Source organism: Plectropomus leopardus, chromosome 2 (assembly GCF_026936395.1).
Source record: "Plectropomus leopardus strain MGB_pleo_1.0 chromosome 2, ASM2693639v1, whole genome shotgun sequence".
NCBI lineage: Eukaryota > Metazoa > Chordata > Actinopteri > Perciformes > Serranidae > Plectropomus > Plectropomus leopardus.
The window spans coordinates 18,326,384-18,352,366 of NC_142177.1; the positions used below are offsets into that span (position 1 = coordinate 18,326,384).

Genomic DNA, 25,983 nt, shown 5'->3' on the forward strand with positions numbered 1-25,983 from the left:
TGGGCATGTTAAAATATGTGCTGGTTTCCCCAGTGTCATCACTGACATAGAGTCAGAAAAGCATAGAGAGGGACACCCAGCTTTCTTTCACTGCATGTTCATACAGCATTGGTTTATTTGTTTTCTGATACAAAAATTGCATTTACAGAGAGTGATGACAAACAGAGGACTAAATAACAAGGAATGCAGCATGGAGAGATCACTTTCTCAGAGTGGGAAGGCCTCACTTGGAGGCCAGCAGCAGTAAAAGGATGGAGGCTCTGGTATGTGTGGGGTGGTATTGACTGTTTGGCCTCTGCCTTGAATGCCCCATTATTTGCAAGGCTTCCTTCCCATGAAGTGTTGCGAATCTAATCAGTCTGTAAGTCATCTTCCTCGTTGTAGTGCCTCACACTACTCTGCTATATTTTGTCCAACTGCTGCAACACAGATAAAGACATTCACATATTTTTTAACCCTGACAGGCAGGCTACGTCCACAATAATATGTTATAGTTTTAAAACACATAGCTATTGCTATGTTTGTACCTAGTGCCCCCACTCTTCTGGTGATTTGGACACCCTAAAATGGAGACCTTTGAAAGCACTGTTGATCCTATTTTAATTTAAAAACTCCGGGTGGAAATGGAGACTTTTGAAAATAATGACACAAACTTTCACATTTGCTACCCGAGTGGGTCTTGTCAGTCATGACTTTTTAAGCCAAAACATTAAAGCTAGCAGGTTTGGGGGGTATAACGGTATTACAGCTTAAGTGAGTATTTAGAAATCACAGGAGGTATGTTTTAAAATACCATCATAAATACAGGACTTCTTTCTATAAAGGGGAAATAATTTCCGAGGGGAAATAATGGCATTTTTTTTACATCGAACTTGATAAATTAAGAATTTATTTTGACCAAACTGGAGCTGGTATTTTTGGAACAGTGGATTTACTAACTAGATTACTGGCAAGAGTAACCTGGACAGTTTGGGTGAATTTCATTTTGTTTCTGTCAAATGTGAATGAAGTGTGTTTTATGATGAGTTAAGGATGCAATTGAGCCTCGTCAGTATTCTGGGCGTCTCACACTGAATACCGTTTGTACCGTTATGTACCATATACCCTGTGAAGTTTTAGGGGGATATGAAGCTATGTAAAATAAGATACTGCCCAAGCCTTATAACTGGGACTTCAAACGTTATGTGATTTCATCCTTCTTGTGTGAGTACTCCTTTCCCATTGCTACTTCTTCCTCTAGTGATGGAAATTGCCCCCTGCCAGTATCTGTCTTGTGTGCTGCTGTGTTTGGTTTGCAATTACTCCCAATCTGTTTTCTGCAGCCTTTACCACCATACTCGTGTTTCTTTCAGCAACAGTTTCACCTTTTGGTCAGTCCAGCAAAAAAAATATCTGGTCAAACTTTTTGCCAACCTCAGTATAATATATTAGATAATCTGCCTCCTGTTTACATCGGTACACGCATGCCCAGTGTACGTGAAAGGCCAAGCTTTTTAAAGTGTGTTAGTATGGATGGAGGTTGATTCTGAAATGGTGCTACAACACTTGAGTGTATGGAGACGTAACGGTGTGGATGTGGCTACGTTTTTGCTCTCAGCTTCTTGTCATCCCAGTTGGGTGAAAAACACACATTTCGTGTTGAGTCCACTAAGGTCAGGGTTGCTTGCTGGTGTGAGAGATTTGACCAGATGGCCTCCCAGCATATAGCACTGGGACGCAAGGGAAGACAGTTTGTGAAAGGCTCCTATATCCTCTGCTCTTCCTTATTTTACCTGCCTGTTAAATCAGCCTATGTAGAGCTTGGTGCTGTCACATAAAACATGTAGATTGATACTTCATACTTGATGAACAGGTATGTCAAAGTTACTCAAGTAAAAATGGAGAACAGCTGTTGTTTTCCAGTGAGATGCATTCAGCACAGTGACATTGTAACCCTGGCAGACTTGACTGACTCCCGCGTGTCTATTTCTGAGGCTGGTGGTGCACACAGGGATGGTTGGCATGAACATGAGGAACAAATGTAGTTATACGTGATGGACATTGTAGCTTTGTGCTCTTCTGATCATCACAGGTAGCCTGGACAACAGGCTCAAACCCCAAACAACTGTGACGGAGAAAAGAAAAGCCTCTCTGTCCCGAGAAAGCTGGGAAAATATCCAAACCTGTGGCGGATTGTTGTGACACTAATTCCTCCTTACTGCTACTTTTTTCTCAAAGATACTAAGCTAGGGTTGGGTGGGATACCGAAGACAATAAATTACCTAACCTTGCCAAAACCTTCAAGGGGTCATTGAAGGAGATGAGAAAAGGAGCATGGTGATTTATTGGATATTTTGAGTCTTTTCTCTGGCTCTGATCTAGACATCTACTGTGTCTGAGACTGGGGAAAAGAGGTCTTGCTGGCTGTTTGCGGTGTTCCCACATGGATTTGCTGGCACAGTTAAGGCCTGCATCAGGGAACTAGATCAAAGGAGACATAATGCAGCCCACTAAAGGGTAGCATGACCTGAATATATAGCACCAGCAAACTGCCGTCCTCGCTTATTTATTAGACATATCTGTTGACCTGATTATAGGTTGCTACAGCATACACCTGTAATGTGGGGGATCTCATTCAATGCAGTATGCCACACATTTTTTAACCCTTAAAAATCTGGTTTAGTTTCTTTCAAAAACACAGAGAGAAAGTAATGAGCAACTTAACAAGCCATGGTCCAAAAATGAGCAAAAATAGTTAGAAGACAGCCACCTGAAAATAAGCAAAAAAATGTGCTGATAAAATGCATCTATAACATCTTCATATGTTGTTATATTTGAAAGAAATCCAAACAATCTGCTCCAATTTCAAGGCATTGGAGTGCAGCATAAGAAAATTTATACTGGGGTGGGTAGAGTGTTCACCCCATGTATGAGTCCTGAGCAGTGGCCCGGGTTCGATTCTAGCTTGTGGCCCTTTGCTGCGTGTCATCCCCATTCTCTCTCCCCCTTTCCTGTCTCTTTCTGACTGCACTATGATAAAGGCAAGAAAACCCTAAAAAAATAGTCTTAAAAAAGGAAAGAAAAAAAAACTTATATTGATCCAGGTTTCATGGGGTTAACACAGATAGTGTCCTATAAGTTCTCTTAAATTTAGTTCATGGTCTAATTGTGTATAATTGGTTGACCCTCTTATCTGTGCGTTTGCATTCTTCAATGCAAACTGGGTTGTCTTTTTCTTTATCTATCTCTCTACCTTTATCTCTTTTTTCACCTCCCCTGTCCACTGTCTCTTTTTTCGGTGTGTGTGTGTGTGTGTGTGTGTGTGTGTGTGTGTGTGTGTGTGTGTGTGTGTGTGTGTGTGTGTGTGTGTGTTGTGCTCTGTGATGGTAGTTAAGCTCGGTGGTTTCGGCATTAGAGCGCATGGTTCTCTTTGGGCTTTGCTGACTCCATGCCTGGTGTCTCACTGAGAGTGTCCACCTGTCCTCTTATTAAGGAAACACACATGCACACCGTCACTCCTGCTGCTCCATTGCCTACCAAAGAGATGACATCATTGCTAACACACACACACACACACACACACACACACACACACACACACACACACACACACAGATGGATGGATGGATGCATGTAGGGGACACAAACATTGACACTCTCTCCATATGGGCAAGCGGGCATTTTTGGGTCTCTCAGTCTGTCAAACAGTGTGAGTTGTTTACTGCTTGTCGAGTTGATTAGTACTCAGGCGTGAACGTGGCCTCTAGTGCATCATCCTGTTGGAGGATAATGTGATGTCATTTTCTGCTGTCAATAATACCTTGTTTGTTCTTTTCAGCTCTGATTGGGTGGAGATCCTGGAGCCACGCTCCCGGGAGCGTATGTATGTGAACTTGACCACTGGAGAGTGCGGTTGGGATCCCCCGTCAGGCGTTCCCATCCGCCAGGCAGACGGCAACCAGTGGTGGGAGCTTTTCGACCCTCACAGTGGTCGCTTCTACTACTACAACTCCACCGGGCGCCGCACAGTCTGGCATCGACCCCAGGGAGCTGATATAGTGCCCCTCTCCCAGCTTCAGGCCATGAGACGATGCAGTGAGGCCAAGCGGGCTGGAGGGGGCGTGGACAGGCACCACCAGAGTACCACAGGGAGTATCAGCAGTGTAGGGAGCCAGGGACGTTGCACACCTCTGGCCGAGCAGGACGGAGACGGCCCTGTTCCCAGAGCTCCGGACACCAATGAGGAGGCTGCCAACTCTGAACTGGACCCGGCAGTGGAGAGCAGATTGCAGGGAGACGGAAGCAGCTCTGAAAACAGCACAGATGGAAATAAAGACCCACAGAGGTAAGCCCAACCAAATTTTCAGTAGTCTGTACAGTAACTCTGGAAAGGGAATTGTGCTTAATCATTAGTGGATTATATTACCAGGAAATGTGATAGTCATCACAACATGTGGCACTGTGAGTCGTAATGGCTTTCAAATGCTTCTGCTATGAGAACTCGCAGGGTTATTTTGACTTTTGACCACTCAGGCTGAGCTCAAACTGCCTTTTTATTTTCATTCTCACTTATCTGAACATTCCATACGTCCCGTGTTTCCATACTATTGCCTTTGAACCGTGCTCAGCCATTTCAGCAAATCGCGACCAAATGGGAAGACCGGTCAGTTGTGTTACAGAGCATGACACCCCCGCCCCCCTCTTTATGCTAGGGTTACTGGTGCAGAACGAACCCTAACAGTAAGTCATTCAGAGACCCCGTCATGTGCTTTGCGTTTTGGCCTCTTCCAAATCACCGTCTCTTCCCTCCAAGACAGATTCCAGGCATGCCACTTCTGTTTCCCCTGGCACGTGGCCACCAAAGCCGTCTTAGTGTCCCTCTGTGTGCTCACCACCACCACCCGGCTCCACTCTGCTCCAATGCTCATTTCATTTTCCTAAAACAAATCTTGGCCCTGGGTTATCAGAGACTTGAACGCCCAGTGGTGGATGAAGTACCTGAAAGCCAAACTTAAGTAAAAGTACAGATATCTTACTAGAAAATGACTTTGGCAGAAGTTTAAGTCACCTATTGGAGTATTACTTGAGTAAATGTTTTTAAGTTTCTGTTGTTTACTGCAGGTATCAAAAGTAATTTTATGACAATAAATGTAATTAGGTTTTGAGATTAAAAGTACAACTAAATGCTGTCAAAAAGGCAAGCAGTCAGAATTTTGAGAATTATGAAGTTTATTTTTTTGTAATGTCTGCACCACCTTAAGAATTGAGCTTACATTACACTTGAAGAGAAACATTTTTTTCACAACTTAAATGATTTAAAGAACAAAATCTGTTTGTTTTTTTTCTCCCCTCCCATTCCTTCATTAATCTGTCCATACCTTCCTCCCTCCTTCCGTCTTTATTTTGTAGCAAGTAACTAAAATGTTGAGGGGAAATGTAGTGGAGTGAAAGTATACATTTTATTTAGGAAATGTAGTTTATTAGAAGTACACTTTTTATTTAGGAAATGTAGTGGAGTAAAAGTATGCATTTTATTTAGGAAATGTAGTGGAGGGAAAGTTGACAGAAATATAAAAGCTCAAGTGAAGTACAGATGCTCCCAAAGAATACTCAAGTACTGTAATGAAGTATCATTACTTTGCTACATTACACCACTGGTAACACCCTGTATGGGTAAGAGCTGAAATGTGCATGCATGAGAGGCATGGGAGAGAGTGTTGTCTGTGGTTAATAACAAGCAGAACTGCTACATTCCAGCTGCATATAAACAAGGCGAACCCTGCTGGCTTTCTGAGGCTCCACCATGGCGACTCTGGCTCTCCGGTTCCTCCTGGCTGTTCCCGTACCTCACCTTGGCCATTAGGATGTCTCTCCTCTGACCCTCTGATTTTGTAAAGGTGGAGGGGGAACTAATTGGTCAGCCATGGCTGTTGAATGACACTACTGGAGGCCTTGTTACGTTGCCTCTGTTGTGCATGGTGGGTGTAAAACCCCCCACAGGGTCCCACTTTGCCCCAGTGATTCAGCCTCTCCCAAATCCTTTTCTGTCTCCCCTTAAAACAATGGCCAGCTGTGTTCCTCAAAGGCTGAGGAGTCTTTAGCTCACACAGGCTTGATACCCTTTGTAGCCATATGGCCCTTCACATGCTCAGCCTCCATCTCTTAGCAGGTAATTAGAAACCACCACAAAATGCACAGAGACGTTGGAATGTGACAGCTCATAATGGATGAAAACAAACTCAGAGACATGCTTGTCTTCACTTAGTTACCCTCCCTATTGATGATGACAAGGATCAATGGATAAGAGAGAAAGTTTAAATGAAGGGTCACTGTGGTTTGAGGTTAGCTAAATGTACTGTCCCTCCCAGAGCTGAGGATTGTTAGGGGCTGTCATTAGAATGTAGTCCTCTTCCCTTTTTTTGGTCATGCTACTTCCGATCATAACTTGTTTTAGTTTCATAGAGTAACTCCATTGAGTTCCTCAATTTTTGGTTCAAACGCCTCAGCCGTGTTAGACATGTCCCTACATGTTCTTTCTGTCTTCCCTTTTTTTCTCTGTGAAATTTCAGCAGAGATGAAATGTTAATAACTTATGACCTTTAAAAAAAACAATGCTGTTCTTTGTGGAGATGGGACAATCCCAGTTCTTCCAGCAGCAGTTTCCTTTTGTTTTGGGCTATTAATAAATGGGTTCATAATAGAAAGAAGAGTTTCCACAAAACACACCCTGTGTGTTATTCTAAGCAGTGGTTGGTTGATGCCGCTTCCTTTCTCTGTCTGTCTCTCCCTGTTTTTGTAAAGCTCATATCTACGTTCACGCTTATAGGAGCATTTGTGGGTCGGCCTGAGTGCCAAATCTGTTACTCATTGGCCAAGTCTTATCACGTGTCCTGGGGATTTCTGGGTACTTGAGCCTGTGGAGCTCATCAGGGAAGTACTGTGGTCTCCAGAGGTAAACATGTCAGTCACATGTGGTTACGGGCACAGGAAACTGAAGCAAACTGATCTCTTTCCACGATGTAGGACTTATAGGTGTTACAGATCAGCTTGCTTATAACATCTGTATTGAATTTCACCCACCTCTCAGTTTGTGTGTCTGTGCGTTGTTGTCATCAACCAGATAACATCTGTACAGGATTTCACCATAGATGGTGTGTGATCTGTGCCTGTCCTCACTGTGTGTGGGCTCTCCTCCACTAAGCTTAAAGTTACAGCAGACCTGCAGAGTTTGGGTGGATGTTGAAAGTCTGCTGAGGACACATGGCAGGCAGCATGGTGTGAGACAACCCAGAAGTGACCCAAGGTGGTTCACATCAGGGTCACAAGACTCTTTTTTTATTATGGGCTGGGCCAGGGGCGTATAATGGACCACTAAAAGGAACAAAGGCTCACACTTAAACCCGGTTGTCCCCAAGGGTCAACTGAGAGCTTTCTCTAAGCAGGAAGTCTAGGTATACTGAATAGAGAAGAACACCAAATGACTTGTATGTTCCCTCTCATTTAGGCCTGTAATGATATAGCAGTGCACCAGCATTCAATCTAAGGCAGTCACGCTGACATTAGACACTTAAAGCTCGCTTTTCCTGATTGTTGACTGCCTTTGGATTCCTTTAAAAAGATCCAGAAAGCACACACAGAGTTGGGCACCTAAAACCTCAACTCTGTCTGGTTTGTTTCATTGTGTATCTGAATGTACATACACCAAAGTTGAATCAGCTTCTACACATTAAAGAGGAGATGAGAAACCTCTCCCCAAAGGTGACAAGTGTCTGATCACAAGCAACTATAAAACTGAGCTGGAGACATTATTTCAATTCCCGTTTCACTTTCATTTTTAGAAATAACACATGCACATGAAAGCAAAATCAAAACAAGTTTCTTCTCCTGTGCTTAAGACTGTCTAGCGGTGAGTCATGTAGGAGAAATCACCACCGGGTTTATTTAGGAAAAGAGGGAGCATCTTATGGGGTAGATAAAGTTTTTTAAGTTTTTAATGAGTCGCACATTGTCTGTATGTTTACTGCGAGAGCACAAGCCTCTCATGCTTTTCATCTCCTGCCACTCTGAGGACGTAACCACAAAATCTTTACACACACTGGAAAGACATGTTTCATCTCCACACTCCTGGTGTGGTAAGCTCAATTTCAGCTGTTTCCAGATGTTTTTAAGTGTGCCTATTTTTTTCCTCAGTGAAAAAGTTGCACTTTGAACTTGTGATCCTGTACTGTGCTTCGCTCTGGCTAACAGCTACGGTGTCGTTATTTTGTTTTTATCTCAGTGCTGTTTCTCTACACATTCCATGTTTTGCATAATTGCAAACTTTATGGTATTCTTTAGACCCAGGCTACAGATCTGCAGTTTTGTGTCACATTCAAGCAGCGTATCCATAATTTAATTTGTTTATTTTAGAAATCATTAAAACGCTACTTTCACAGTTAACTTCTCTTATCCTGTGCTGTGCTGTGGTAGGATATCTCTAGTGTTTTTATGAAGAACTAGTGTAACCACTTGTGAACTGGCCACAGGCATGCTGCTGTGATTGCCTCACCTCGTGTCTACACCGCAAGCGTATCAGAGGCGTTTTCCACTCGCACGTCTCACGCAAAAGATTCGCTCTCAGTGCAATCTATGCAGCTTCTGCACCAGCTGTATGAAGGCTCGCATCTCAGCTGCACTTCATGGGTGTAAACGCAACCTGACATTTATTCATGCTTCCAGTCTATTCTTTTGACAATTTGCGCAGAAATGTGAGGTTGTTACCCAATTGAAAGGCACTGAACAAACCTGTCTGCACCATTTTGCAGCTTAGGCAGAGCACTGCTGTCTCTGGACAGAGCCAGAGAGCAGCATGCTCTGCTCCAGTTTCCCACAGACTCTCCCTTCACTTTTACCCCATGGCTGGGAAGCAAGACCCGACAATTTCTTGGGTATTGAGGATCTGCAATGTTTACGCATGAATATTTACTGCCACAACCGCACACTGCACAGAATGTTTGGCTGACAAAATGGAACCGGTGTAGACAATCACTTCAGTGTCTAATGAACGCTGTCTTTACGCAAGCACAACATTGACATGATGTTTGTGGAAGACACAGGATCAGCTGACTTGCAGCATGCAGAGATAGTATTTTTCAGGGTGCTTATGAAATTTTTGCTTGCACCCATTTCTAACAGGAAATTATTTTTTACCACCACATGCTGCTCTTTGTATCCCTGAACATGTTTTTTTTTTTTACTTGAGACTGTATGAAACAGGCTTTGTGTGTGTAAGACTCATTCATACATTGTGCTTTAATGGGATCTGCCCTCACAAAATAGAGTTGCAGACACACTCTCCAATTCCAGAGGCGGGTCTCTTTGGAATCCAGTTGGGTTTGGCCTCATCCTGTCCCTTCAAAATGATCCTCGTGGCTGTCCTCTGACCCAGCCCAGTACTTCTCCTGGGGTCGGGCTGCGGGAGCCACAGACATGCACAACTGGTAGACATCTTGGCTCAGAGGAGGGAGGTGCGTCAGTTCAGCTGTTGCAGGACAGCTGGCTCTCTGGAGGTGCCTGACAGGAACTGGGGGGCTGCCAGCTTTGCCTCAAACCCAGAATGTGATTTTATGTTTCTGCTTGATATTTTTTAGATAGACTGTTAAGAAAGGGAGAGGTAAAATCAGCTTTGAAGGTCGATGAAATGGACAAGACATTGTCCTCAGTGAATCCTCTTTGTCTTCTCAGTTTCCTTCCTCTGGGCGGATCTCAGTGATCCCATTGGTTTGTGCTTTGAGGTGTTTGTCCAGCAGAAGCTTGGCCTGTGCGACCTCATTTCCTCTTCCTGTCCAGCCAATGTTAATAATAACCCCTGTTTTTCAGACCCCTGTATTCCCAGGGGGTATATTTAAGAGCTTCTAAATCCATATCCCCTACCCACCAAAGTGACTCAGCTGATGGCTTTTCCAACAACAGTTATTCCAGGCAGGAAAAAGAAAGGAGAGACTGAACATCTGCTGACAGCAGAGTCCGTGTAGTATATTTAGTTGGTTATTGAGACGACCTGAATGCAGCAACATAAAGATCAGTGATGAGACACTGAGACTGTGTTTGTGGGAGTGCGACACCAGAGCTGCTGAGACTAATTGAAATTTGCTGACCGTTAAGTTGATTTGCTGCCACGGAGGCCAATCAGATTACCCTTTTGGTTTCCAAAGGACCTCTAATTTCATTTTATCTTACATTTTTCTGTCTTCTGAGGTTTTACACGCTATCTCCAGGTTCTGAATGAGGGGTTTTGAAAGTGCATATGTGGGCGTAGGATGTATGCATGCACATGCACTACGTGTCTGATCACATGTGCTTGAGAAATGGTTATGTAAGTGAAATTATCTTTTTGCAAACAGTGAGGGATTTGAAAAAAAAGTATTTTACACTCGTGATAATTATCATGTCTCTTAACCTCTGTGGTGAATAGCTGTGTATAATCCCCACCTTCAGCTAACATTCAACACCTGACAGGCAGGCAACTAGCAGGCAACACACCCTTTCTAAACAACTTTCATTAAGTTAGAGTAAAGTTCAGGCCTGCTCAGAGTTACGTAAGAGCCTGTGTGTTTTTCCTGTCTAACTCTGGAGGCTGAAGATGGCTCTTTCAGGTTCAGCCTCTTCTCTATCATCTTTCTTTTCCCCCTACTCACAGTCCATTGCTGTCGTTAAAGGAAGCGTCTCCGTGACGATGGCACAGCCATGCTTTGTGTGAGGCTCCCCACACTGCCACAGAGGCCCCTGAATGAGCCCTGAGGAATGCCAGTCTTCCCGCTCATTCCCTTGCTGCACTCTCCCACGACTAATACCCACCCCTTCTCATTTACACATGCTCACACCCTCCTCTCTTGTCTCTCACTCTTCTCCTTCACCCCCCCGACACATACACACACACACCCCACCCCCACCCACCATCTCCCCACTCTCTGCCTGTTGTTTTTTCTCACCATTGTACTGTCTTTTGGTTCAGGGTTTTGTAATCATACTTTATTTAGTTGACCTGAGGTTTACTGCAAGTGTTGTTCTAGCTGTGTAATGGGATTAGAGGCTTTGGGTTGAAGACACTTTAAAGTCGTACTGTTGGAGCTGGCTCTCATGCTGGTTGTCATGCGATTGCGATGATCATCGCGCCGAACTCCCTGCTGACATCCAACACAATATGCCAGTGCTGGAGGGGGTGAACATGCTAGACCTTTGCTGAGCCTGAGTGGGACAATGGTAGGCTGACAACAGAGACAAAGCCTGACAAAATCCCTCTCTCCCAACACTGAGCTAAACTTCCTCACAGGCCTATGATTCTGTTCAGTATCAGGCTGCATCCACTCCAGTGCATCTTCATTTTAAAACGCATAACTATTTCCAGGGTTCCCAGTCATGGAAAACCTGGAAAAGTTATGAAATTTCACAATCACATTATCTAGTCCTGGAAAAGTCATGGAATTTGTGAAAATCATATACAGTTTTGGAAAAATCACAGAATTTTGTTGTGTGAAATGAAATTGTTACAGTAATCCTTTCACCTAATGTAACATAACAAATTCATTGTGTCACCGTTTTTGTTAACCATCACACAAGTTTCTTCATTATCTCCCCGCATTACTCAATGCCATCTAGCTGAAATTATGTTATAATTAAGTTTGAATCTATTATGTTTGAAAAAATGCCAGGCAAGTGGGGAAAGATTATTATTATTGTTGTTATTATGGGTACTTGAAAAGTGAACATTTATACCTAGTGTCCATACTATTCTAGCATGTTGGAGCTTTTCAAATGAGACCCCTCAAAATACTTCATACCACATTTTAGTTTGTAAACTCCAGGGTTGCATTTTAGTCTGGACCATAGACTGTATAATAAAGATGGACGACATGACATCTCCTCAAAGGTGAAGCCAAACCATCTCGATCACCCCCTGGTGGCTATCTTAAGTAAAGGTCATAATGCTCCATGTAATTTCTTTTGTTAATGTCACACTGATGTTTGTTCAGGTGTTCATTTTTAAGTTTGACTTAATCAGTTATTTTATGCTATTAAAAGAAGGTTTGACGTCATGATTGACAGCTATGTGTGCCAGATAGTGTGCTCGTATTAAGTGGTGCTGCTCGTGATTGCTCAGGTGAACAGGAGGGAATTCAATACTGCGGAGATCACTACTGAACAGACTCTGGCTACAAATAACATCTTCAGGGCAGTACCTTGGGTATTTTGGCTTCATTTTTGTACAGTGGGAGGAACTGGGCAATCGGTCTGGGGTAGAAACGGAGACTTTTGAAAATGATGATACAGACACCCATGTTTACTTCCCGATGGGGTCTTTTCAGTCACAACCTCAAGCCAAAATATTAAAGTTAAGCCTAACTTAACATGCTCTCTGTGATTTTATCCTTTTTATGTGGGTAGCCTACTCCTTTTCCATTGCCATGGCTTCCTTTAGCGATGGATAATTCTCCCAGTACTGCTTCAGTATGTCGCCGCATTTGCTTTCAATGACTCAGTCTTTTTTCCCAGTCATGATAGCTTTATACTTATTTTCAGTAACAATTCCACTTCATCGTTGGTCTAAGTAAAGAAATTTCTGGTCGTGCTTTCCACCAACTTTGTAGTTTTTACTGCAATCAAGCAACCAACCGCAGAGTCGACAGTGTGCTTCCTGTTTACACCAAAACGTGCGTGATTGTTGTATGTGAATGGTCTTGTGATATGCATTTCAGGTGGGTTAGTATCGACAGAGATTAGTTCTGAAATATTGCAAAAACGCTTTTATTTACGTTTATACCGAGATGGTTTTTCTTTAAAATGCTGTTTTAAAAACCACATTTGTGTGGATGTGGCCTTACTCCCCTAAGAACAGGTTGTTTATATGCTGAGTTTTTCACAGGAGAGAAAGATAAAGTACAGAGGTGTTGTGTTCTTTGACCTGAAAATGGAGCATCTAAGAGCCCAATGGAGTCCAAGGATATAAAATTTCCCAAATATGATGTGAAACATTTTGATAAGCTCTATATAAGCTCCCTATAATTAAAATTTAGTCCATACTTCCGCCCCTGGTGCAGTGTGTGAACGTTACCATAGGCATTTCCTGTTTGTGTTTAACATGGGGAAGCCCTCTCTCCAACCCCCCAGAGGACCTCCTCAGACAGGAAGTCGTGGTCACTAGTATCTCAGGGTCAGTCCTCATAAAGTACATTACCCGCCCACCTAGAACATAGAAGACAGATTCATGTTGTGTTTTTTTTTTTACAGTTAGCCATTAAATGAACCCCAGATTATTTTATGTTTGAAACAACAAAGTTTGGTTTGTTTGTAGATGATGGAAGTGGAATTTGATTATTATGGTTTTATGTGTGAGGTCCGCAGTGTTCTTTGGCTGTCCAATTATGAGAAAAGCCTTGATGTTTAAAGTGTGAGCTGTTCCTGCCGTGGCAAACCGGTGCTAAATGGTCAGCTGCTGAGGTGGGAATGATTTTGTAGCATTTGTATCACCTCCTCCTGTTTGACAGGACTAGAGTGAGAAAACATACACTGTTTCAAAGAGAGCAAACAGTGGCTTCTCATGTTTACAGCTGTCACCTATCAACCCCTCCCTCTCTCCACCCCGTATAACACACTCACACTTGCTTGTAACAACCAACAGTAGTTTGGGGTGACTCCCATCCATCAGAGCTTCTTATCTTCACACGTGTGTGTCTGTCTCTGTGTGTTCATACTGTATAGGTAGTAAACGTTTTTTCATGGTCTGGGGGAGGTGGGGGTCTTGGAGTTTTCGCAACAGTGGTGGTTATGGCACGCTGTTCTGGTGCTGTGCCAGGTGGCTGAGATCCAGCTGTTTGTGGGCCCTGTCTGCATGGTGAATCAGTGGGACCATTTGAAGATTAGAGCCTGTTTACATTCAAACCGCTGAGGTGGTGTGACTCACGGTTAGAGGGGGGTGGCACAAGGTCCTGAGAGAGAGAGAGCGAGAGATTGAGAGAATGCCGAGCTATAGCAAGGAGGACTAAAGGAAGTTTGCCGTTGGCTGGAGGACCTCAGGGGAATTGTTTCAGCATTGTTCCAGAGAGACGTGGGGAGGAGAGGGGGGTCTCTCCGCCTCTTTCCTCCTCCCTCTGCATCCTCTTGCTGCCTTTACAGCCCAACTCTCTACTAAAAAGTCGTAGTGCTCTTGGAAAAGGGAAGCCTTTGAGCACTTGCTGTGGCTCTTCCCTGATCTGTGTTTATGTTTGGATTTACACGGACAGAAGGTGATCCACTTTGATCTAATTAATTACCCCACTGAATCTTGAGAGGTTTGGCAGGAGGGAAGGTAAGTCTCCTTTGCCTGCCCTCAAACTTATTTACCTGTTTGACCTTTGATTAAGAGAGGAAGCTTACTGAGCTTGTAGATACTGCACTGCGTCACATGTGTCTCGCTCAGGCTGCCCGCCAACTGTGTCCATGCGTGTATGTGCAATAATGCCCGCTTTAGACGCACTCAATGGTTTAAGAGGGTAGGTTTTTGATCACTCGAGGAATGAAAAGTCCTGATTGCGGGGGAAGATTATGAGGGGACAGCAGACCAGAGCAGCGTGACCAGATTGATGGCAGATTGTTTTAGGTTGCTGGGATTATCAGTGGGCCATTGGGTTTGAAGTTAGCCCAGCCGCTCAACCAAAAGGAGAAGAATTAACCTTTGGACCCGAGTGAAGATATTCTCAGCTGTGAACTACTGCAATCCTGACTTCTCTCAGATCAATTTCTTTTCATGTGGCCTGCTGCCTCACTGTCCCCAATGTTAGCTAAGTAATTCACATGGCAGATTTTTATGCCATGTGATAGTCAGATGAAACTAACATTAGCTACTTCACAGACATACATCTACCAGCAATTATTTTATACAAGTTACCATGTGCATTCTCCAGACATGGTGGAAATGTGGCTGGGTTTCAGTGCAATGTGTATTCAGTATTTTTAGGAACTTTACACAACACACACTGGAGTTATTGTCTCATGGGTTTGACAAGGCTATTATGACTGCCAGACTAAAAATGGAGTGAAGTCTTTGGAGGTCAGCTAAATGTTTGGAGAGGAATTTGTGGATTGCTGCTGTTTTTCCCAGCCGTGTCAGCTTTGGATTTTTTGGAATAGATGAAATATAGCAAATGGCTTCATGCCTGCGTATCGTTGTATGTGGTGATGGTGCTTTTATTGCACTCTCTGTTGACTTTTATGTGTTTATTTAGACTTTCCATATACAGTGGAAACCGCTTATAGTGATTATGGATATATTGATCAACTGCTTGTGTGGATGAAAATGTTCAGGACATAATCATTTCTATACAAATGCTGTTTAGATAACCATTTATAGTAATCAAGCAGTCCACTTACAGTGTTTATTTTGGGCCTTTTCATACATGAAAACATATGGAAACAAAAGAAAAATTATGTAATTTTATTTCATTTTTAAATTTTGCCTCAGGTGCTAAGTTGTCTGCTTCTGCTGATGGCTAGGATCTGAGACCGGGGATATGAGCACACTGAAAAGATGACTGAAAACTAATTTGCTCTCAGAGAAAGATGTGATCTCTATGGAGCTTGTGACAAACATCTGAAAGAGAGTCAACAGGATGCAGTAGGAAATCTTGGTGTTCCTCATTGTCACAGAGGTGAGACAGTGATTTGGTTTGGGTACCAATGTTGTTGGTAATGAGGAGGAGACCCTTGTGCTATCTCGGGCTGAGATGAAAATGCAGTCTACATTTTAAAGACTGGTCTGATCAACAACTTTGACCTTTTGCATTGCTTTGCAAAAGAAGTGGACTTGGTTTTGGACAAAACCACGATCCAGGCATCAATGGACAAGTTTCTGAAATGACTTTTCCAGGCAGTGCATGAGCTGACTAACAAAACAGAGGTAGTTTAACACATTTGTGTTAAAAGTCCAGGTTATTTTCAGGCCTGTTAAAAGATAAAAAAAATGCACTGAAATCACCACGAAAAAGTGGCTGTGTTGCACATTTGCACTCCCAAAGCTACCATTTTTGTAAACGTGCATCTGTTGACAAGCGTGTGAAAGAGCTGTACCGTGTTTACAAACATTCACGGTGAAACTGTTCGTTTCATCATTTTATACTCTGTTGATGTTAAAAGTATGTACGAATTTCATAGATGTTTACCTGCATGAGAAATAAGGCAATTAAAAAAAGGTTATAGCAATCATCCACTTATAGTGATGTATTTCACCCCAGATAAATGTGATCACTGACACAGTGGTTTCCACTGTACTTTGTTGCTTTAATCTCATTCTGTTTATGTTCTCCCTCTTTTTAGGGATGCCTCTCAAAGATGGCAACCTGCACCTGGATCTAAGGCAGCCATGTTGGTGAAGGTGAACAGTATGAGCCGGAGCCAACCCATCCCAGCCTCACAGCCGCAGCACCTCCAGAACAGTGCACACAGCAAATCCAGCACCTTCACTCTGCACCCCTCTGGCAACAAGACCCAGGGAGGACACTTGAGCTCAACCCAGGGATATAAAACGGCCCCTTCTGGCAAAATGGCAACTGACACACGTCAAGCCCATCACCTGAGAAAAGCCAGCAATGGAAGCTTTTGTTTGGTGCCATCAGATGGGAGCCACCCCAGTCCGCTCCTTCACAGGTCGCAGACCAGCACACCGTGCCCCGTCTCTCCCCAGTATGGTTGCTCTACCCCAATCTATGACGAGCCAGTTTCAGAATGTCCCATATATGATGAACCCCCAACAGACATGGAGGTAGAGGGGGCGCACCTGTACAACGGACAACCTCTGTCTCGCCTGACACCTACCCATAGCCTCCAAAAACCCAGACACCTCCAGCACCCTGGTTCTTCTCATCCAGGGTCCAGACACAGAAGGAATGCCTCGTCCTCTGACTACAGCCCAGCTGGTCTGGAGTGCATCAAGCACATGATCAACGTCGACCCCAAACAGGGGCTCATATCTGGTTCTCCTGTACCCACACGCACCCCTTCCCCGACCTCCAGGCAGGATCCTGTCCTCACCCAGCCGCAGCCACATCCCCAGGCTCAGGCCCACTCTTTGCCCCAGGCTCGCAGCCAGTTGAGGGACAGAGAGCCCGGGACCCCAGGCCCAAGTACACTGGACAAGAAGCAAAGCTGGCGGGTCCTCGAGGCCACTGTTCAGCGGGCCATGGAGGCACGACACAGCAGGCAGAGCAGCCAGGCCTCGCAGGACTTCCCTTCCTCCATCCCCCAGGCTACAGCAAACTATCAAGACTCTGGTTACTCCACCGGCCCCTCCCCAAGTCTGAGAAGAAAGAGCAGGAGGAGGGTGGGAGCTGGTGGCGGTGCAGGAGGCAGGCCAGGGTCGGTGGGCAGCAGCGGGGAGCTGTGTGCCCTCAATGAGAGGCTCATGGCTGAGATGAGAGAGGTGGTGAGTCGGTCCAACACCATGAGGGAGGTGAGAGCGGGGCTGGACCCGGAAATGGGGGAGAGGGTTGTTGTACCTCGGACGCGCTCCCCTGCGGACTCACTCAGGTGGTACGGAGGAGGGGGAGGGATGTCAGCGGGCAGGTGTGCATCAGGAGAGGAACTCCCTGGGGCACCCCGGTCACTGAGTAGGGCAGGTAGCCATGGCAACCCTGCACTGACCCCTCTGGAGATACCAGGGAGACAGAAAAGGACCTATGAAAAGGTGGACACCTTGGAGATGAGCGTGAATAGCCAGGCCAGTCTGTCCTCACCAGAAACCCCAGGACCGCCCTCCCAGGTAAACCCACCCCCTGGTGTGTGTGTGTGTGTGTGTGTGTGTGTGTGTGTGTGTGTATCTGTCTGTCTGTCTGTGTCAGGGTTCATGCGTATCCTTAAAAAGTCTTAAAACGAGAAAGAAAATGGTGAAAAACAAACAAAAACAAAATAGGGATTGCAAAAGAATAGCTTATCAAATATTACACTTTCTGTTGTGATAAAGAGCTCAGCTGTGTCTGTGTTACTGTGTGGTCCATTTACTTGGATTCAGCTTTGTTTTGTCTGGAAGCACTTGCTCTGATAATGTTATACCTCCAGATTAACCATCAGATAAGAAAAGAATTAAGTCTCACTGCATCAAATGAGGCCAAGTCATTCCTGAATATAGCATCTACACGTATGGGAATTTTTAGCTGCTGCTCTTGCATTGTTGAGTGTGTCTAGTCCTCAGAAGGCTGTAAGTGAAAGAATGGCCAGATTGTGTGACAGAAATATTCCTTTATTGGGGCAGATCAGACAACACAACAGATTTGGTTATATTTGGACTTTGCAGAACTCTAACATACAAAGAGACACATGTACAGGAGTCAGTGCTGATGGCTTATCTAGCCTTCAAGGGTCCTTACAAAATATGCACATGATCGAAGATGAAAGAACTATTTGACTTCTAAAAACAGTTACATAAGTAGCAGCATGTGGAGCCAGTTCCAAGATCTGCTTCCTCTAATCTTCAAATCCCCTCTTGCAACAGAATCACACCCCTTACCTCCATACATTATAGCGTTGTTTACAGAAGCGGTCCCACTGCACCTCTGCAACTATAATAATGAATGTTTGATTCAACGGGGAGCTGTAGGATGAAAACAGTACAGCTAATCTGTCTCTTTGAAAAGAACACAGAGCATTTTGTGAGTAATACTTTTTACATTCCAGTCTTGAGTGCCTAAATGTCCCCAGGACATTAGGCAGTGGGCAGACTGGGCACCGCTCATGGTAATGGCCACAGTCCCAGCATTACCTGTCATCCTCTTACCATCGTCCATCTGCCCCGCACTGCAGGTGCTGTATACTCATATGCCAGCTCTGTGCTTGGGGATCTAGGGTCCATGCCAGGCCAGAGAGATTCAGGACATGGCTTCCCTCAGTCAGGAAGGAGGGCCACTGAGGCCCATATGGCCCAGCCTTGGCAGAAAGATGAGGACGAGGAAAAGGAGGAGGCAGGCCGGTACCAAGGCGTATTAGTACAACTGCACTTTAAGCATGTTAGACAACAGCCAAGGAGCACAGAGTGGGCCCCCTAAGTCTGTCCTGGAATGTTTTTCAGACCTGCTGTTGTATCACTCAGACACACACACACACACACGCATGCACACACACACACACACACACACACACACACACACACACACACACACACACACACACACACATTATGCTATTCTATGTATAAGTAGCTCTATATTTCCATATTTGAACATTCTGTTCCCGCTGAAAGACCTTTACCAGCTTGTTCAAAGGATGCACAGAAACCGACCATTTCCACAAAGAATATGAATAATTCATGTGTCTTTAAATTGCAACAATTTTCCACTATTGCACTGCTTCATCTCAGTCCATAGTATGACTAAATGACAATCCTGTGCTGGAGCTTTTAAGTTTTACATGCCTGTACTGTAGTTTAACACGTACTTTGTTTCATTCGATCTTCTGCAGTTGACCTCTTTCAGCTATTTAAAAAAAAAAAACATCAACTCTGCACGACCGTACAAACTCTCCGCCAAAGCCAAGCCTCACATCTGCTTCATTTGATTGAGAAACCAAAATGTGAAGTCCAGCTTGTCTGGCACTTGAGAGCTCCATATTACATCAGGGTCTCATTGAAAAGCCATGTAGATGTGTTTTAATGTTCCATTAGTAAATTTGAGCTTTGATTCTGGCACAGGTTTGGTGTTGTTCCTGGCTGTTTGCAGAGCATATCTGGGTTACTGGCTTTCTCTATTAAGGGACATGAAGTGCTCCTTACAGTCATAAACTCCACCGCAGGGATCACAGGGAGGTCTAGAGCATAGCTTTGGTTTTGCAGGAAGGGGGGGCCTGGTGGAGGAAGGAGCAACGACTATTTTGCCACTATCTGTTCACCTGCTCCTGAGACTAGGGTTCAAAAGAATTTGGAGATTTCTTTCCTAGTACAATTCTTCAGGGTTCCTGCGATCATTAAATTGCTGGAAAAATTAGGAAATAAGAAAAATTGTTTTCTGGTCCTGGAAATGGTTCGGAATTAACAGAATGTCGTGGAAAAGTTTAAAATATACATTGTTTTGGCTGTTGTTTTTTTAAATCTGTTCATAAAAATTCCCAAAACATGTCTATCATTATATGGAAAATGTTCCTTGTATTACTTATTTAAAATCTAGTGCTGCGCTATGTGACTATTGTAATACAATAGTATCACACAATACACATAAACCAAATCGGCAAGTACCAATATGTTCAGATCTGGTCTATTTGCAAAAGCAGCTAGTTGGCGGTGAGAATGTCTTAGAAGCGAGTAAAATTAGCAAATGCCAGCAATTTGTTTCTCCACAAAAGTGTGTGTTAATAATGTATGGCTGTATCTCAATATAAACCTACACATTTTAAACTACATAAATAACTTAATGGAAGCAAGTTGAAGGATTATGGGAAAACTTATGGAAAAGTTTTAAAATTATATTGGTAAAAATGTTTGGGAACCCTGATTCTTCTCTGGAATCAGGAAATGAATGTGCCATTCCTGCAACGACTCCCCCTCGAGCCCTAGCACTGCAGAGCAGAGCACGGTAGGCGGAAGGCAGCACAGCTCCTAGTGTGACACAGTGGAGACTCTGCAGCTGCACATACACAGTTTGTACCTCTGCTGCACCCCGCCTCACCTCCCTCTGAGTCTTCTATCCGCCCTCTTCCTTCTCTGTACAACTCATCTTCTCTTTCTCATGTCCACTTCTTGTACTTCTGCAGGCCGGCACCCTAGAACTGCAGGCTCAGTTGGAGAGCAGGAAGAAGGGCATGGTGGATGGGCGGACGGCTTCCCTGGGCCCTCACCGTCCTGCCAGCCATGACAACAGGGAGGGAGGTGATGGGGCGGGAGGAAGAGCACGGGGATCTTCTTACCAGCTCTCGTATGCCACCCTGCGGCAGCCACCACCCCCCGACATGGGCATGGAAGACTGGGCCAGCAAGCACCTCAACATGCACACGCAAGGCCTGTTCCGCCGCCGTGTCTCCATCGCCAACATGCTGTCGTGGAACCGCGGCTCCATCAAAAAGCCCATGCTAGTTACCAGCAACCGCGCCGTCAGGAAGGAAGCCTGCGAGATGTTTAAACTGGTGCAGGCCTACATGGGAGACAGACCGTCACGTCTGGACCGCCGTCACTGTGCCCTGCTCATTGTCACCAAGTGCTGGGACATGCCAGGGCTGCGGGACGAGCTGTACGTACAGCTGGTGAGGCAGACCACTGGCAACGCCACTCCCAGGAGCTTGGCAGCAGGCTGGGAGCTGATGGCTGTCAGCTTGGCGTTCTTTGCCCCCTCGCCCAAGTTCCGCTGCTACCTGGAGGGCTACATCCAGAGACACACGGAGCCCACCAGCGACAAGAAATGTGAGTCTCAGACTGAGCAGCAGGGTGGGTCACCTTTCTTTCTTCTGTACCTCCCTGTGTTGTGTGATAGTTTGTTTATGTAGAGCCAAAGAGATATTTCTTTTTTTTTTTAAATCACATTTTCTTCCCTATCTATTTTCCTTTTAAAATTGTTTTTTCATTTAGTCACTATAATCATGCTAGAAAACCCAGTGTTGTTTTGGATTAGCTCAATAATCTGAGTGTCGGCCTTGTGTACAGTTGACCGTCAGAAGATCTGACCCTTGCTGTCTTCTGTTTCATAGTGACTCAGTTCATCTTGGAACAGCAGGAACTGAAGCTGAAGAAGAATTCAAAGTCCCGAAAGAAGCGGAAACAGAATACAGATGAGGAAGAAGGTAAATCTTTTGTTCATTTACTTGTTTGTCAGTCCAAAATATCACTTTCAGAACATCGGATCCACAGTATTTCCCATTTGCACAAATGTATCTGTTTGACAGAACACAACGTAGGCAGGGGAGAGAGCCCCAAAGATGTTTTTCTACTTTCTTCAAAAGCCGTCTAAACAGTGCAAGCCATTACAAATCTAACATATCGCTCCCTGTAGAGCGACCCCTCTTGAGTGGGATGGAAAATTCAGCACTGTGCAGTTTGTCAGAGGAGTACATGCTGATGTGCTTGTAGACACAATGAATGGGTTTCACAGAAAGTTGAGCTGAAGAAAAAAAAAATGTAGGATGAGAATTTCAGAATGTTCTGTACGCGCACAAAGGACCACACTATGAATCATGTTAGCGGTCTCTCTTGCCACTTGCATGTCAGACGGTCATTTAAGGGGATACCTACTCATCGCCACGCGCCCTCATTAGGGCAGCCCACACTGCCAGCTCTGACGATGATGTCACCAGAGAGGAACCCAAGCACCTCACAGTAGACACCACAGCAGTGGCCTCACACATTGTGCCTCAGTGACTCAGGCTCCAACTGACTCAGAGGTTACTGCCTACTGAACATTTCTGACTAAGTCTAAAGGTCTTCAGAGAGAGGAATCTTGATGAAAGCCAGAAAGAAAACAAAAGTCTCACATGTATAAAAACAGCATAATGAGAGCTGCTGTTTGCTTGATGGATGGAGGAGCTGGGACATGTACATTGTGTCTGACCAGAGCAATGAACAGCTGTGAGCAGCAGGAGTAGGAGTTGCATGTGGGAACTGGAGGCTTCTTTTCAAGCCAGATTTGATGTGGACTTGGAAATGGAGTTCTTTGGGCTCGAGGCCTGGCATCTGTTTACAGCCAGAACTTTGATTAGTATACACTTGCCTTAGAGATAATACCCAAGATGAGACTGAGGTTGTCCCCTTGACATCCTATAAAGGTCCAGTGAGCACAATATTGATATTGAGGTATTCGGTGTTTAAAAAAATATTGTGATATTTTATTCATGTCACCCAGCCCTGGATGAAGCCCAAACAAATTCCATGTCTTTTATGGGCAGAGTGCTGTTTTATAACACATCTTCATGCAAGAATGGAAAACTCATCGTGCTCATTTAACTTTTTTTTCACATGCTTATTTAACATTTCATTATCTAGTTATCATTTTCCATGTTTTTCAGGAGTCTGTTCACACTGATACAGAGTAATAACAATAACAATAACAATAACAACATAACAGAGTTTTGTAAGAAAGTGAAAATGTTAAGCAATAATAGGCTTATTTGGCCTAAGTAAATGTCATTTTTTCTTCTTTTGTTTGAAAGTCTGTCCCCCACAGTGTTTGGTAAATGTTAGCTGTTAGCTGGATAAATGTTGTTGACTCCCGCTTTTATGGCTCAGTTTTGTTGTTGTCAAGTTTAGCTTCGGCGCATGTGTGGACAGGTGTCCTGCTGTACTCGTCCTGGTACAGTACACTCAAGCTCCTAACGAGCTCATATTTCTCCTGGGCTTTGGTTGCCTGGTTTTGTTGTTTTCATGGCGTCAAGCCTGATGTAAATTTAGACCAACCATTTCTGTTTAAACCCTTCCTCGCTGCAGCACAGGGGCTCTGCACTCTTGCTTTTCTGTGAGTAAGTATGCAGCCTCTATGTTGGGAGCCCTGGGAAAAATAGGCCATCTTTGCCAAGATCAAGGGCAAATTATTGGTATGATCTCTCTAATTAGACATAATTATGGTTGAACTCGGTCAGATTAGCAGTTGTTAGCATGCATGGGAGTCACCTGTTTGCCATAAATCTGGGGGCTTTGACTGTATGTTGGGAAGTGTTTGTTTCTTTTTAAAAACCCATCTGTGGGTTTGTACATCTGGCTGTGGCTCAGGTAACTGATGCAGTGGAGATTCTGGGAATGGGAATAGACCCCATGAGAGCTGAATGTTTGGTGTAAACCAGAGTTACCACAGCGATGAAACATAGGGATGATTTTTTTCACAAGTGCACTGGAGCTGCACAATTAATCGAAACATTATCGAAATTACATTATGGCCAAGTGCAATATCGAAATTTCTGGAGCTGCAAATTTTTGAAAAATGTAAGGTTTGTCACAACAAGCATTCTAAATGAAGCATTATAGTCCTTCAGCGATGCTCCAGTCTACAAGTGATATTCCAGATGTTAGGAAACATGCTTGTTTTGTGCAGGCATCAGCAAAAATCACGTCCTCCCACTCTGGGCCACATGTTCTGGGCATGTCCAGCACTCATATACTTTTGGAACCCTATTTTCAAATCCCTCTAACAACTGTGTGGCTAGACACTTGACCTCAATCCTATCACTGTCAATTTTTGTGTGACAAAATCAGAAGTGAACTTAGCTGACAAACAGAAAAAAGCTGTAGCATTTGCATCTCTTAGCACGCCATATCATTCCACTGAATTGGAAATCAATAAAGCCCTCATTTATAAAACGTATCAGAAAGATGAAGAGCGCCCTCAAATTAGAAAAAAAATGTAGATCTTCAGTAGGAGGATCTCAGAAAAAGTTTAATATGACTTTGTCCCCTTTCATAAGATACATAGAGACTCTGTCCTTTCCTTGAGCTAAACCTGCTCTTGCAGTTGCAAAATAACTTGGTGCAAAAATGACTATTTATGACTCATATTGCAGTCGCAATGCAATATGAGTTTTTTTGTGTGTTTGTTTGGATGGGTTCACATGTTTTTTAAGAACTAGATGTGTAGAGAATCTCCAACTGTTTTGGGACAGATCAGGTTCTTCCATAGCTTGTGTCTCTGATGGACATCCCGCCTCAAAATAACAGCACTGTGTTTTTCCAACGCAGTGAGCTTCCGAAATAGATCTGGGCACTACAGTAGCTACTTAAAGCCAGTAGCAGACAGGGAGCCTCTGTGTTTCTCTTTCTGTTCGGAGGCCTTCATGTCTGTGTACTCCGATGAATCACCTGAGCTGTGGATGCGTAGGCCGGATCCTGTCTCTAAAGCTTTTGTTCAACAGCAGTAAATCTTCCCTCAGCCTGACAGTTTAGCCCAACCTGCTCTAATCCCCATATGCCAGAATCACACCGTCAACACGGATCTCCAATTACAACTGCCTGCCTCTCATACGCTATGTGACATCTGTGGGAAAAAAAACACACCGTTTTCTCTGTTTGTGGGAAAGAATGTAAATCATTTATTATTTTGTGTGTTGACTAATGTTTAACGCTGCAGGGTTTTACATTGGGACATAACGAGTGTGCGTAGTGTTTGGTGTGCACTTTGGTTTCATGGTTTCTCAGTCCTAAATTTTTCTCTCCTGTCAACCACCAGGTCTGCCAATCAGCACATATGCAAAGTTCTGCCATCGGAAGCTGCAGAAGGTGGCGATCACCGGAGGTAAAAAGGTAAGCTAAAAAAATGTAAAAGAGCCTTTAGATGATCAGAATTACGCCACAGTCGTGTAATGTAATGACGTAATATTACTTTGTTACAGTACTTTACTTTTTGTGAGTATTTGTACTTTACTTGAGTTTTTATATATCTGTAAACTCTTAGTTTTACTCCACTACTTTTCCTAAATGTTTGCTTTTACTCCACTACATTTCCCCCATGCATTTCAGTCAGTTACTAAAATATAAGGAAGCAAGGAAGGAGGGGATCGACGGACAAATTAAGGATTGGGAGGAAAGGAAAAACTTGATTTTGTTTTTCTTTAAGTTGTAAATAAGACCTTGTTTTTCTTCGAGTGTAATGTACGCTCCGTTTTAAGGAAGTATATGTTATGAAGAAATAAACTTCATAATTCTCAAAATTCAAACTTGCTTTTTCATTAACAACATATACTTGCACTTTTACTTCTAATACGTAAGTACATTAAATACCACAAAATTACTTTTGATACTTGATACTGAAGTTGAGTAAATGTTTGATACTTTTAAGACTTTTACTTTAGTTATATTCTAATAGGTGGCTTCTTACCTTCTCCTAAAGTCATTTTGTGGTAAGATATCTGTACTTTTACTCAAGTATGGCTTTATGGTACTTCATCCACCACTGTGCCACTTTCACAAGATAAAAATAGGACATATCAGTTTGAAGGATTTGATTTCTATCTGTGTCATCCCTGATACCATCACAGAGAGAGACATAATTACAGGCACACAGACACAGTCACAGGTAGAGAGACATAAATACAGACCCAGTCATA

General features: G+C 43.9%; 1 protein-coding gene across 4 annotated transcripts in view; it reads left to right on the forward strand.

Annotated features, from left to right (window-relative positions):
• The window catches only part of arhgap46a (Rho GTPase activating protein 46a), a 42,684-nt gene that overhangs the window by 11,530 nt on the left and 5,171 nt on the right, over positions 1 to 25,983 (forward strand). For 2 of the 4 annotated variants that reach the window (XM_042503229.2, XM_088086963.1), the window contains exons 2-6: positions 3,818 to 4,324; positions 16,306 to 17,746; positions 20,722 to 21,388; positions 21,649 to 21,741; positions 25,107 to 25,180. In XM_042503229.2, coding sequence (XP_042359163.1) covers positions 3,818 to 4,324; positions 16,306 to 17,746; positions 20,722 to 21,388; positions 21,649 to 21,741; positions 25,107 to 25,180 — 2,782 coding nt within the window. Of the gene's footprint in view, positions 1 to 3,817; positions 4,325 to 14,152; positions 14,303 to 16,305; positions 17,747 to 20,721; positions 21,389 to 21,648; positions 21,742 to 25,106; positions 25,181 to 25,983 lie in introns of those variants that run through there. The other 2 variants (XM_042503237.2, XM_042503246.2) reach the window with 2 other exon arrangements.